Source organism: Linepithema humile, chromosome 2 (genome assembly GCF_040581485.1).
Source record: "Linepithema humile isolate Giens D197 chromosome 2, Lhum_UNIL_v1.0, whole genome shotgun sequence".
NCBI lineage: Eukaryota > Metazoa > Arthropoda > Insecta > Hymenoptera > Formicidae > Linepithema > Linepithema humile.
In genome coordinates this window covers 17,103,748-17,119,302 of record NC_090129.1, presented here as the reverse complement: position 1 = coordinate 17,119,302, position 15,555 = coordinate 17,103,748, and the positions used below count along the sequence as shown (strand labels likewise).

The following is a 15,555-nucleotide window of genomic DNA, read 5'->3' as shown; positions in this document are numbered from 1 at the left end:
TCACATTGAAATGTATAGGTTGTTAGATAGAAACCAGTAATTAGAATTTTCAAAATTTACTAGTAAAAAGTTGTAAAATTGTAGCAATTTTTGTCGAAAAATTAAACGCTATGAGAATTTGCACGGGACGCAGCGAAGGATTTAATGCGTTTCTGTAACTTTTTTACGATAGCGATGCGATTTATTTCAGAATTATTAGTTCTCATATTTAAAATCATCTCTTGTTAATTTTGAGAATAATACGCAGACAAGTATCTACTTAAAAATTTAATAATATTGATATTCAAAAAAATCTCAAATGTTGCATGAAATTTAGTTTAAATGAAGACCAACGTTTTCGCGATTTTTCGTTCTAAAGATTTATCCGAAATTTTTACGGTTCAAAACCTTTTTCAATCCATTCCTTTAAAATGGAAATTTGCAAATTGACGTAGGACTATTTGCAGTTGTATGTATGTGGGGCATTCTTTCTCAACTTTACACCCATGCTGCCCATTTTCTATTTGATTTAAAAATTTTTGAAAAAATCTTAAAATTTACAGAAAAATATAAGCTTTCCAATGGCGCGTGGCAAAATTATCAAATTCAATTGGATCATACTTAAAATTTTAGAAAACCGAAAAAAAATAATAAAAACGGTAATTATTTAAGTGTAGCCATTATTCATTCGACGTTTTTCTCTTCCAATTAACACTTTCAAGTACTCTGTTTATCTGTGCACTGTCACATGAGTCTAAACTAAAATGGCGGATCCAATATGGCCTGCAATCATTGTGATATATCAATTGTATTTATTGAAATATCAATAAATTCGGCAAATTACGCGCATTTCTTTAATACAGTAATTATATAAGATACAAATAATTAAATATGTAATATTTCTAAAACTTTATTTATTTAAAGGATAAGTTGTAACATATTTTACACAGAGTTGTGTAAAACATACTTTAAGTTATATATTAACAGACGATAGGCTGATAGTAGGCGGCGTTAAAAAAAAAAGAAAAAAAAAGTCAGTCCACGGCCGACCCGAGGAGAGATGCGACGTTAAATTGTACGCTGTATTATTATTTAAATATACTTATTTCTCCTGTAGTTATCTAAGTGTTGTGCCGACCAACCACTATTTTTAAACCATATTTTACTAATAAATCAGAAGTGGGATACGCGGGAGATAAAACGTGCGGGACGTAAGCAAAAGAAACGATTAACGGCAGTGCGTACTGAAGTGACGATTTACCGATGTATACCTTACGAGCTGTGTTAGCATCGAGTTATGTGTACCAATCTTATGATTAAGTGGGTTGGTCGATCCTGTAGATAAAAGTATAAAGTTACGAGACGAGGAAGTGAAGAGACAGGTTTTCGTCGTGCATCAAGAGCTAAGGACGTTTATTGTTCGCCATATTGGGTACACAGGACAACAAGACGTTGTTCGTGAATTTTTCCAGCGCTTGGCAACCTACAACAAGGCAAGATGACTGTTTTGTTGCAACAATTGAGACTGTAGGCATGGTAACGCGATCGATATTTGTGTGTGTAATGCGATCGATGTTTTATGTATAACGCGATAAATTACGTTAGGTTTATAATCACGAAGTCACAATGGAGATAGTGAGTCGTTTTACAGTGCCTCAACTTAAGGAAATGTTAAGACAACGAAATTTGCCAACGGTAGAACTGAAACCAGAATTAATAAAGAGATTGATGGAAGCGGATCCGGATGGAACTTGGATGAACAAAGATAATTTTGTTCAGAAAGGAGAATATGGACAAGATGAGGGTCAGCTGCAACGAGAACTGAACAAAAACGAACTGCGTCAAGAGGTTGAAGTCGTGAGACAAGAACGAGACGTGGCACAACAACAGGCCGTAATAGCAAGACCGGAATTAGAATTGGCAAATACATTGAATATGGAGAATCCAGCAATTCGATCTGAGAACGGAAATCTCGCAGGCGATTTACAAAGGTATCCCTAACAACAGGCGGAGGCACATGTTGCGCTGCCACAATTACGCGCGGATGTTAAAGGCATCGGGGATCTGTTGGGCGATTTTGACGGAGTAAATCGCTGTTTGAAGACTGGGAGAAACAAATCCGACTGGTCAAAAGACTCTTCGCTGTGGACGCGATTATGAAAATAATTAATAACTCCAAACTTAAGGGAAAGGCGGATAGATGGTTCCGTTCAAGATCGGAGTATACGAAGATAACGCTCGACGCGCTACTTTCGGCAATGAGGGACGGGTTCGATCAACGACCAAATAGAATGGATCGCCTTAGGAAGTTTGAATCACGGACGTGGCAGACAAACGAATCGTTCAACAATTATTACCACAAAAAATTCATCTTGGGTAATTTAGTGCCAATTGACGAAGCCGACTTGCTAGACTATCTAGTGGACGGAGTACCTGATCTAACGTTGCGGAATCAGGCGAGAATGCAAAACTTCAGCACGGTGAAAGACTTGTTGAACGATTTCCGCAAAATATTCATTTCTAATCGTACTAAGAGAAAGTCGTCGCACGGAGAGAAACAGACTGTAGATAAATCAGCTGTAAAGACAAAATTTGAAGCTAAGCAGAAAACAAAAGTGAAAGGAGAAGATGATGAGAAGCTGATTAAGTGTTACAATTGTAACCAACCTGGACACCATTCGAGAGATTGTCAGAAGCCTAGGAGAGAACGAGAATCGTGCTACAGCTGCGGCAAGATGGGACATGTAGCGAAAAACTGTCGAAATAAGGAAACGAAGAAAACAGAAGAGACGTCACAAATATCCAACGTGTACGAAGACCCAGTAGAAGAAGTGTCGAACATAGAAAACTTGTAACATATGTGATAAAAGACTCTTGTTCGCGGCGAATACTATATTTGGATACGCTTCTCGATATGGGTAGTCCAATTAGTCTTATTAAAGAGCGATTTATCGATAAACAAGCGCTTCACCCGTTAGATGCGTCCGATCGCGATTACTGCGGATGTAAGAAGGTACAATTAGATTTCTTAGGTAAGATTTATGCGACGATAGCGATAGGCGATAATTCAAGAGAGAATCTTAGAATTTATGTAGTATCAGAAGACACCACGTTGACACCGGTTTTATTAGGCAGAGATATATTGCGTAAGTTCGGTTTCCGGTTGACGCTACGGACTGACGGTGACGCTCGACAAGAAATTATGAATATTAACACAATCGAAACCGAGAACAATTTAATCAATGAGCTACAGATAAATTCAGCAATACCTTTTGACGCGAAAGTTGAATTAAAACGAATTTTTCAGGAATTATACGTAGATTTTCCGAGACCATCGGAGCCTAAGATAAAAGCAGAACTAAAGTTGCAACTAGCAAATCCAGAACCGTTTTATTGCACTTCGCGCAAACTTTTTTATGATAAACAGCAAAAACTCCGAGTGATCCTAGACGAGCTATTAGAAAAAGGTTACATACGGAATAGCGACTCCGAATTCGCATCGCCTATAGTGTTGACTTAAAAGAAAAACGTGAAATTACGCATGTGCATAGATTTTTGAGTCCTAAATAAAGTGACCGCCAGAGATAACTATTCTATGCCTATCATCGAAGATCAATTAGCGAACGTGGGGAATAAGAAGTACTTTACATCACTTGATTTGAAAGACGGTTTTCACCACATTCGAGTCGCGGAAGAATCTATTAGGTACACATCGTTTGTGACTCCATTAGGCTAATACGAATGGTTGAGAATGCCTTTCGGGCTTCGAACAGCGCCGGCAACGTTTCAGCGCTATATAAACCTTATCCTGACAGAATTTACGAGAGCTGGTGATATGGCGATTTACATGGATGACATATTAGTGGCTACCGAGACAATAGAACACCATTTAGAAATATTGGAACGGGTATTTAAGACTATTTCGGAAAATCTTTTGGAATTACGACTTGATAAATGCTATTTTCTTCAAACGGAAGTGGAATATCTTGGGTACATAATTTCAGAACAAGGCGTGAAGCGGACGAGAAATGGTATCGAAGCAGTCAAAAAGTTTCCAATTCCTAAAAACATGCGTGATGTACGTAGTTTTTTTGGACTCTGCTTTTATTTTAGAAAATTTGTCGAACATTTTGCGTCAATTGTTAAACCTCTTTATGACTTGACGAAGGCAAACGCGACGTTTTGATTCGGAGAAACGGAAAGCATTTAAAATACTTAAAACTAAACTTACGGAAGCCCCGATTTTAGCGGTTTATAACCCAAACGACCAAACCGAACTGCACTGTGACGCGAGTTCTGCAGGATACGGAGCGGTTCTTATGCAAAAGAAATTCGACGGAAAGATGCATCCAGTGTTTTACTACTCTAGACGAACGACAGAAAGAGAAGCAAAATTGCATAGTTTTGAACTCGAGACTCTTGCGATAATTTATGCCTTAGAGCGATTTAGAATCTATCTCCAGGAATTAAAATTCAAAATTATGACTCATTGTAGCGCTGTCACGATGACTCTAAAAAAGAAGGACGTAAATCGTAGGGTCGAGAGATGGGCAATTGCACTACTAGATTATAATTACGAGCTAGAATACAGAGCAGGAACGCGTATGCGTCACGTAGACGCTCTTAGTCGGATCATTGGTGTAATCGAAGAAAATCCTTTGAATGGAACGTAACAATATGTCAAGGGCAAGATCCAAAAATTGTCGAGATCCGTGGTAGACTTGAGAAATCTGGAGATAAGTTTTACGAGATGAGAAATGGTCTCGTTTATCGTAAATACAATAATAGATTATTATTCTACGTGCCGTAACAAATGGAGAGAAATGTCTTGTATAAATATCATGACGAGTTAGGTCATTTGAGTGCCGAGAAATCGGCCCAAGCAATTCTCGAAAATTATTGGTTTCCGCAGCTCCGCGAGAAGGTAAATTGTTACATTAAAAACTGTATAAAATGCATCACATTCTCTTCAGTCAGCGGAAAAGTCGAAGGTTTAATTCACTCAATACCTAAAGGCAATGTTCCTTTCGGCACCCTACATGTCGATCATCTGGAACCGATAGATAAGAAACAGTTGATTAAGCAACATCTTTTGGTCGTAGTAGACGCTTTTATAAAGTTTGTTAAACTTTATCCAACTAAGACCACTTCGAGTAAAGAGGCAATCAGCTATTTACAACAATATTTCGAGCATTACTCGCGACCGAGAATGATAGTCACAGACAGAGGCAGTTGTTTTACGAGCGCTGAATATGGAGTTTTTATGAATAGCAATATAATTAAGCATGTTAAAATAGCTACGGGTTTTCCTCAAGCTAACGGCCAGGTTGAAAGGGTAAATCGGACACTGATTCCGATGTTAGCCAAGCTATCGGACAATTCAGTAGGAAAATATTGGTATAAAATTATCGGCAAAATCGAGTACGCGTTGAACAATTCTGTAAGTAAAGTTACAGGTAAGATACCGAGTCGATTATTATTCGGAGTAAAGGAGCGCGGCGAGTCAATAGATAACTTAAGCGAATACTTACAAAATGAAAACGAGCAAGGACAGTACGATACAGATAACGAGAACGGGCGTCTAACAGGATATTACGGTCACAAACATATAATAAAAAATATGCGGATAGTAAGCGCAAGGAAGCACACGAATATTCTATAGGTGATTTAGTTTTGATTAGAAATTTTGACAGTACGGCTGGAGCAGTTCAAAAGCTCATACCTGTATTCAAAAGACCGTACAAAATAGCGGAGAAACTCGATAATGATAGATATACGATTATTGATATAGACGGGTTTTAAAACACTTTACGTTCGTATCGTGGTGTCTAACAAGCTGCGAATCTAAGGTCATGGTACCAAAAGTAAAAATATATATAGTCAATAATTAGGTCACTTACAATTTCAATTTATTTTCTCTAGTTAAAAAAAAAGTAATTAGTTGCTTACTTGTGATTCAGTTATTTGTTCAAAATATTGTTATTCTATCAGGGACGACAGATACTTAAATATGACCGAATGTAAAACATCCTTTAAGTATATTAACAGACGACAGGCTGATAGTAAGCGGCGCTGAGAGAAAAAAGAAGAAAAAAAATCAGTCTACGGTCGACCCGAGGAAAGTCGCGATGTTAAAATGTACGCTGTATTATTAATCAAATATATTTATTTCTTTCGTATGTATCCAAGTGTTGTGCCGACCATCCACTAATTTTAAACCATTTCATACAATTATAACAAAAAAGTAAGTCACTTTTAGAAACTATAAAAAGCTTTATGTAACAAAAATTAAAAATAGAGTTATAGTTTTGACTTAATTTTTGTTGTACTTTTGATGGTACCTATTTCGAAAGCATATACCTACTATTAAAATTATCGATATTTGACATTTTCTAATAAACGTTTATTTACTGGTAAAAATATTGTTTTTACTTTATATGTAAATAGTGCATTAACTGCAAAATATTCTCTGCTAAAATATTACATATTCTTTGCTTCCCATGTGTGTTTAAAAATGATAGCTAATTAATTTCAGCTGTTCCCATGGGATACCTTGTACAAAATTGTGGATTAATTAATAAAAATTCAGTTACTATGCTGCTTTTTATGCGTTTTTTTTTGCTCGTGTTCAATGTACAGTGTCTATTTAATTTAAATTTCCCGAAATAACTATTTAAAATTATTTTTTTATACATCTTGTTTTATATTCTTGCTCCTTATCATAAAACAGCAAAATAAAAAAAAAACGTAAAATTTGTAACAATAAATTTGTAATATTTTTTGCAATTAAAATTTAACGAATATTAGTAAAATTATTAAAGAATCAAGTTATAAGACACGAATATATAAACATACGGCAAAATATATTTGAACAATATATTTTACGTGGTATGAAAATAAATGCGCACTTTTATATGTCTGCAATCATTGAATAGAAATTGCAATTCATCAATAAATTCGGTATTACAAGTATTTCTTTGATATAGTAATTATTTAAAATACAAACAATTAAATGTATAATATCTCTTAAAACATTGTTTAAAAAATAAGTTGTAACGTGTCTTGCACAGAGATGTGTCATTGCTATGCAAACTGGACGCGAGATGCTACCGCGTCTCTTGATATCTGCTAGATAGGCTTGACCAATGTATCAATATTTACATTCAAATAAAAAACTATAACTTCTTTCCTGCCTTGTTTTCTTCTACAAAACGCTTTTTGTTACAAAGGCTCCTGTATATCGTATTCAGTTATCTGCGTCTAGTCAGTTGAAACAGACACAATGTCACAAGTGGACATAACTAAAGACAACGTGTGGGATCATTTTGAAAAAAGTTTGAAACAGAATTTTCGAGCAAAGTGTAAGATTTGCAAATCAAGTCTTCGGTACGCCGATTTTACAAGCATTGTAAGACATTTCCGTGAGCATAAAAAATATTTCATATCCCTAGCAATCAAGAAACGAAGAGACATGCCGGAAATGTATTTTGACAATAATGTAACTTGTCTTATTTGTGATAAAATTTGTGTGTCTCAAAATTATCACGATCACTTACGCCAACATTCTACAACAGTGTTGTCATTTTGGGAAAAAACCACAAATAAACCAGAATATTACACACAAACTGGTGATTTTACGGTAAAGTGCAAAATACTGAATTGTGACAAACCTATAACTCTTTCTCTTTCAAAAAGAATAAAAAATCATGTATTAAGTGACACACATTTGAGATATATGCAAACGGACGTAACGTATTTGCCAACGAATGTGACAGATAATAATAAACTGCTGCAAAATTACGAAATATTAAAGTATTTTCAAGCGAAATGCAAATCTTGCAAATTTCAAGATTGTTATATCGACACTGCAAACTTTAGTCAACATATAAAGAAGAGACATGCTGATGTTGCTTTATACGAAAGAAAATGTGGCGAAGGTTGGCCATGGATGTACTTTAAGTATTATGCCCTATTTACATCAATATGTGCTATTTGCAAAAAAGTTTTACCGTATTATTCTGAACTTTTAATAATTCACTTGCATTATCACCATTTTATGAACACACATGATTGTTACCATCACGACTTGGATTGGGTGTGGAAATATTGTAATCCGAGTGGTGACTTTGAGGTGCGATGTTATCTTTGTAACGCTGAAATATCACTTGACGTTAAATTGCATTGTAATCATCATTCACACGACTTTAGAGACACACATCGGCAGAAGCTGACAAGTACGCGAAGAACGTATGACACAGCTGGACCGTCAGGATGCCAACTAAACTGAAGGAAAAAGGTGACAGTAAGTTTAATAATTTTTTTTTTTTTTTTTAAGTCGCGTTTTAGCAGAACAAAACCAAACAATTGCCAGACAATTTATTTCACGAGCAAGTATTTGTAAATGTTCATATAGGTTTATCAAATGGTGAATGATCGGCAATCATGTAGCGATACAACCAGCACAAAAGGCAATCTCGACTTTGGTAATTGAAACAATTTATGATATGCTAAAAAAATAATATATCTCTGACATGTAATTATTCATTTTATGTTCATAAAATTATAAATATGTTTCTAAATTTACTTTTTGTAAGATATACAAAGTTATATTTTCGAAATTTATTGAGTACATTTGATATGTTCAATGTATTTAATATATTTTGCTTATGTGTAGTCTACTTGAAATTTATAAACAATATTTATAATTTTATAAAGTAAAACAACTTTATGCATAAACAATCGACTCTTCGGTAGAGATAAAATTTGTCTTACCGACAATGAGTTGTTCAACAGTCACTATATTTTACTTCAATTTTGATTTCTTATATTTCAACGTTTAACTTTATCGTACATTTATCTTGGACATTTTTTACACTTTAGGTAATTTAAATTCATTATGACTTTTTAGTTATTATTATATTATATTAAATATTTCCAAACGGTAATACTAATATATAACAATAATTATTAGTAAAATATGTCAATTTAAATTTTCTAGTTGTATTTAGCCTATAAAATTAATTGTGCTGTCAATATAAGAAAAAATAATTTATTGTTAACAAAATGCACGCTGTAACAGATGTAAGACAATTTCTTTATACGTTTTAAAAGAATTCAAGACAAAAACTTATTGTATCGTTCGGTATTTTATTTAGTAACTTTTTATTTCTTTGTTTCTAGAAAATCTAGAAAATAACGTTTATCAATTCCATTCTGTAAATGGAAGATTTTTCAAATGTTTGTAACTATCAAAAATTTGCAAAAATGATATATTATAACGACGCACTTTTAAATTGTTAATTAAAAATATATTCTTATAAATTAAAATGGTTTGAACAAATTTTAAATTAATTGTATTTAAAATTTATAATTATTAATAATTAAAAAATATAAATTACAATCATGATACTTCATAAAACTAAAAATTAAACACATTGAGGGTATAATGTAAGCAAATGTATAAGTAGTGTATCAATTCTCAAAATTACTATTACAACCATCAATACAATTGTGTCTTTTTATTATTTTAATATTATGATTATGTAGAAATTTTTGTATTACTCACTTAATGGTATTAATGTTTACATAATGTTCTGATTGCTGCATATAATTTTGAATATGGGTGTGACACATTTTTATGTTGTAGGTAATAATTTAGTATAATGAAATATAATTAAAATTGAGATGGACGTTAATGATTGGTATGTATTTATAATTATTGTACTTAAAATACATACATATCAAAATATACTTACAAAAGATAGTCGTTTTAGTTAATTACTCCATACAAATACATATTTGGTACATTCCTGGAGAATAAAGAAAAAAACATTTTAAAATAGAAAAAGATTTGACTCATATATAAATTTGAGTAACATTAAAAAAAAGTAAAACATATATATGCATGCAATTTGATTGAAGAAAAAGTATTCTCCTTCGTGTAGTAATACATAACTTTATAAAATAATTATACCATCCCGGATATATGAAATATTTCGCAAATACGTTATTTTTTTTCCCATTTAATTAGCAGCATTTTGCAGCTGATGTAGCGTTGGTAGGAGCGCTCTACAAATAACGGCAACATACGAGCGACGTGTAACGCTAAATCCTTGCGTCTTAGTGATCGCATAGCAGTGGGACGTCCTTTTCGCCACGCGCGCATTACTCGCGCGGATTCGCCGATCTTTTTTCTTCAATTACTTAGTACAAAAATAAAAAAAATGGTAAAGGACTTTTCTACTTGTTTTGACCTCTTCTACCTGTATATGACTGGTGGGGCAATTATTGCCAGACACCTTGTATATTACGTAATATAAATGTAAATGTGCACTTTTATATTTCTGCAGTCATTGTTTGTCAGTTGTATTTATCGCAGTATCAATAAATTCGGTATTACAAGTATTTCTTTGATAGAGTAATTATTTAAGATACAAATAATTAAATATATAATATTTCTAAAACATTACTTGTTGAAAGAATAAGTTGTATCATGTTTTACACAGAGTTGTGTTATTGCTATGGAAATTGGGCGTGAGATGCTACCGCGTCTTTTAACATCTGCTAGATAGGCTTGACCGACGTATTAATATTTACATTTAAATGAGAAACTATACCTTCTTTCTTTCTTTGCTTTCTTCTATCAAACACATTTCGGTAGAAAGACTTCTGTATATAAGACTTGTATTCAGTTGTCTGCGTCTAATCAGTTAAAATACATTCAGTGTACAATGTCTCAAGTGGAGATAACTAAAAACAATGTGTGGGAACATTTTGAAAGAATTTCGAAAGATTTTTTTTGAGCAAAGTGTAATATTTGCGCAACAGATTTGTATTACGTCGATTTTGATAAGATTGACAGACATTTACATGACAAACATGACGAATATTTTTTATTTATAGCAAGTAAAAAACTAAAAGAATTGCGGGAGTTAACATAACATAACATAACATAACATAACGGGGGGGGGGGGGCGTTCCTCTTTCAAAGCACCGCCCGCGGCACCCAGACATTGTCCATTGTCCTCCCCTCATAAACTTACTCATGAGAGACCTGTTTTTCTCCAAAAGAGAATTAGATCCCTCACCGGCAGCTCCCTGATCTGCTCGGGCTCAAGTAGTCTGAGCCAAGATGCTGAGCCCAGCATCTTGTGTCTCAGCCCTGCATGTGCAGGACAGTCGCTGAGTACATGAAGGCTTGTTTCCTCGTCGTCTCCACATGCCCTGCACCTGGATGTATCGCTACGCCCAAGTTTGTGCATGTAGTAGTTTAAGGTGCCATGACCCGTCAGTGTCTGTACCGCTGTCCTGGCATCTTTCCTACTCAGAGCCCTTATGCCCCAAGCCAGTTCCCTATTAGAAGTATCTCCCATCAGAGCTCTAGCCTGTCTACATTTGGACTCAGATTCCACTCTCCAGTGTCTTAGATGTTCTCTGCGGAGCCATTCTTTGATCCTCCCCCTTCCTAGACAAAAGGGGATTCCCAGAGCCGACTTCGATCCTACCATCGTTATTTCTGAACCCGCTCTTGCCAGCTGGTCCGCACATTCATTACCCTGGATGCCTGAGTGACCAGGCACCCAGGTAACGATGACTTCTCTTTCTCTCGCCAATTCGTCCAGAACGCTTCTGCACTCCTGAACCAACCGCGATGTTATTGTCGGAGCCCCCAGCGCCTTGATGGCCGCCTGGCTGTCCATACAAATTCTGATGTGCTCTCCCGCTTCTTCCTTACTCGGCACGGTCTGAGCACAGGATAGCCACAATCTCCGCTTGGAATACCGTGGCATAACTGTCGAGAGAAATGCTCTCCTTCCATCCCTCTCGACTGCCAAAGAAGCCGGCCCCGGAGCCCGTGTCCGTCTTGGAGACGTCCGTATACCAGACATCCCCTCCACGCACTCGAGCCCCTAGGTTTCCACCTTCCTTTTCCCACTCCTCCGGCCTCGGTATATGCACTTTAAAGCGCCTATCAGAAGCTCGAATAACAGGTATTCTGTCCTGTCGCATCTCGAATATCGGATCTAACAGAACGTCTTCTGGCAGTCTCGTATGCCAGGCTCCCTTCTTTCATTTTAGCATCTCAGACGGTATGCCACCATTGCTGCAGCAGCCACCACCACCTGGTGAAACGGCTTGATGCCGAACATTACGCCCATCGCCGCCACTGGTGTTGTAACCATAGCACCCAGGGCTCCTCTCAAAATCAGAGAGCCTGACATGCCTGACCTGACATGCTCCAGCGCAACTTTGGCTGTTTTCTTTTGCACTCTAGTCTACCATACTACGGCTGCGTATGTGAGTCTGGGGCGAAGTATGGCTGTGTAGATCCAGTGTATCATACTCGGTTTCAAATCCCAAGTCTGACCAAAAGTCCTTCTGCACATCCAAAAATACTGGCACAAGCTTTTGCACCGGCTACGAAGGTGCTCCTCCCAAAGCAGTTTCCTATCCAGGATAACTCCCAGATATTTCACTGATTCGGTCGAAACTAACCTTACTCCTCCAAGAGTGGGTCCCACAATGGTGCCCACCTTGTATTTGCGAGTGAAGACAGTAAGATCAGTTTTCAGTGGATTCACCGCTAAACCCGTCCTTTGACACCACTCTTCTACGACTTCCAGTGCCCCCTGCATGAGCTCTAGAAGCGTCTCTAGAAAGGGGCCTTGCACAAGTATTGCCACGTCATCCGCGTAGCCTTGTGCAGTGAAGCCTCCATCGTCCAGTGCCTTAAATAATCCGTCTGCTATCAGGCACCATAAAAGTGGGAAAAGTACTCCGCCTTGCGGACAGCCTCTTCCCACCCAATCACAAACCTTCGCAGTTCCCAGCGAAGTCATCACACGCTTTTCTAGCATGCCCCGGATCCACTCGACGAGCTTCATCGGGACACCTCTTCTGGCGGCTTCCTCACACACTACCTCGTGCGGTGTGTTGTTAAAGGCGCCCTCTATGTCCAAGAAAGCACCCACTGCGTAGCCCTTCCTTTTCAGCTGCTCCTCAATAAACGCTACCGTCTGATGTAGAGCAGTCTCGGTGGAAAAGCCCGGACGATACGCGTGCTGATTTTTCTGGAGAGGATACCTCCACAGAGTTGTCTCTCTCAGATACGCATCCACCAGCTTCTCCAATGTCTTAAAGAGAAACAATGTTAGGCTAATTGGCCTGAAATCCTTTGCCTTGGTGTAGTTCGTTCTTCCCGCCTTTGAGATAAACACTACCCTGGCCAGTTTCCATGCGCTGGGTGTGTAGCCCATCGCAATACATGCTCTTAAGATTCGAGTCAGTGGGCCTACGATCTGTTTCAATCTCTCTTGTAGAAAAGCCGGAAAAACGCCATCCGGTCCCGCTGACTTGTAGGGCTTAAAGGTATTAATTGCCCATTTGATCTTCTCGGGCATGACAATTTTGGCCGCCATTTGCCAATCCGCTTGTCAGGCTCTTCTGAATGAGCCCGGCTCCTTATATGCAAATAGCTCTCCCGGCTCCCTATGGAAGCTCGGAAAGCTCACTTCCAATATAATTGTGGGAGTTACATTATTACTATCTTTCTTTGCAAATATTCTTCTTCTTCGTGATAAAAACCTTTTGTCTCAAGATTTTGCTAATCACTCTTATTCTTTGGAAAAAATCGTAGATTTTGAAATTTCCTATCATAGATTAGAATATTGCAAACAAATTGATGTTTTTACAATAAAGTATTTACAATAAAGTAAGATAGTGAATTGTGACGTAATGGACCTTCCTGTTTCAACAAATATAAAAAATCATTTAATAACAGAGTTACATACGTGCAAATTAAGAAATATGCAAACGGGCGCAATGTCTATGCCACCGACTATTGCACATGAAAGAGAACAATTTATGGAAAAGTACATAATATTGACGGACTTTCAAGCAATATGCAAAATATGCTATACTCTTAGATGTTATATCGACCCTACAAAGTTTAGAGAACATGTAAGTAAGAAACATTCAGAAATTACTTCATATGAAGAAAAAAACGGAGGAGGAAAACCATGGAAGTATTTCAAGTATCATGCCAAAGACACTTCAAAATGTTTGATTTGTCCAAATGTTTATCTACCGTCTCAATTGAAACATTTAGATGGTCATATAGAAAAACCATAAAAACCAATCTCTTTTTGAATATGTGTCAAAAATAAGCAGTAGTTGGTTATGGAAATACTGTACAAAGATTGAGGATAAAAATTATCACGTGCAATGCAATCTTTGCAGCACCGAAAAAGAACTTGAACTTTTGTTAACTTAACAGATTTAAACCATTCTTATACATCCAACGATACAGATCAAGATACAGATGTGAACAAACCGGCAAGTACGGAAAGTGCGCGTAACGCAGCTGGATCGTCAGGAATGCAATCAAAAAAGAAAAAACGTAAACTTTATTGAAATTGTTGTTAATACAATTATACGTACATATAATTAATTTTTTACTTTTATCAAGTTGCGTTTTAGCAGAACAAACCCAAACAATAGCCAGACAATTTGTTTCACAAGCAAATATTTGAAAATGTTTATATATGTTTCTCCAAAGGTGAATAATGCTAACGGCGATCGCGACAGCTAGCACGACAATCAGCACAAAAGGCAATCTTTACTTGGTGATTGATACAATCTATAAGATGCGAAGTATATAATGTATCTGCAATTTGTAATTATTCGTTTTATGTTTATAAAATTATAAGTGTGTTCATAAATTTACGTATTACGAGAAATACAAAGTTACATTTTTAAAATTTATTAAATATATTTAATATATTCAATATATTTGATATATTTTACTTATAGAATGTAGTCTATCTTAAATTTATAAATTATGCTTATATTTTTATAACATAAAAAATTTTATAAATTAACAATTGACTTTTTGATTTTGAAACAATATTTGTCAGTTAGTTATTATATAACACAATTACAATACATAGTTTCACCTTTATTTCATATATTTTTATGTCTATCTTGGTCGTACGTGTAGCCTGAACATTTATTATACTTTAGAGAAATTAAATTTATTATGACTCCGTAATTATTATTATATTATTTTAGAGGTTTCCGAACTATAATACTAATGTAATAATAATTATTGGTAAAATACGGGTATGTCAGTTTAAATTTTCTAATTGCATTTGACCTATAGAATTGATAATGCTTTCAGTATAATAAAAAAATAAATTTATCTTTAACTTAATGCATGTTTTAACAGATTTAAGACAATTTCTTTGTGCAATTAAAGAATATTCAATACAAACGCTTATTATATTACTGGATTATTTTATTTAGTAATTTTTTATTCGTTTGTTTAATAACGCAATCAGAAACTAACGCCTATCAGTTAATTTCGACAATCATACAAGATTTCTCAAATGTTTGCAGCTATCGACAATCTGCAAAAACAAAGTATTATAACGACACATCTCTTTAATTATTGTAATTTGAAATATAATTGTAGAAATTAAAACTTTTTAAACAACTTTAAAAAAAAATTATGTTTTAAAATTTATAATTATTATGATTAAGAATATAATCTGTAATCATGATACTTCATAAAACTTT

General features: G+C 35.5%; 2 protein-coding genes across 2 annotated transcripts; one reads left to right on the top strand and one right to left on the bottom strand.

Annotated features, from left to right (window-relative positions):
- Nucleotides 1-2,893: 2,893 nt before the first annotated feature.
- LOC136997913 (uncharacterized) lies at nt 2,894-3,499 on the top strand. The gene has a single exon (XM_067349313.1). The coding sequence runs from the start codon at nt 2,894-2,896 to the stop codon at nt 3,497-3,499; it is 606 nt and encodes a 201-aa protein (XP_067205414.1).
- A 7,522-nt stretch (nt 3,500-11,021) lies between these two features.
- On the bottom strand, nt 11,022-11,768 carry LOC105678996 (uncharacterized). Its single transcript, XM_012378764.1, has one exon. The coding sequence runs from the start codon at nt 11,766-11,768 to the stop codon at nt 11,022-11,024; it is 747 nt and encodes a 248-aa protein (XP_012234187.1).
- Nucleotides 11,769-15,555: the final 3,787 nt, after the last annotated feature.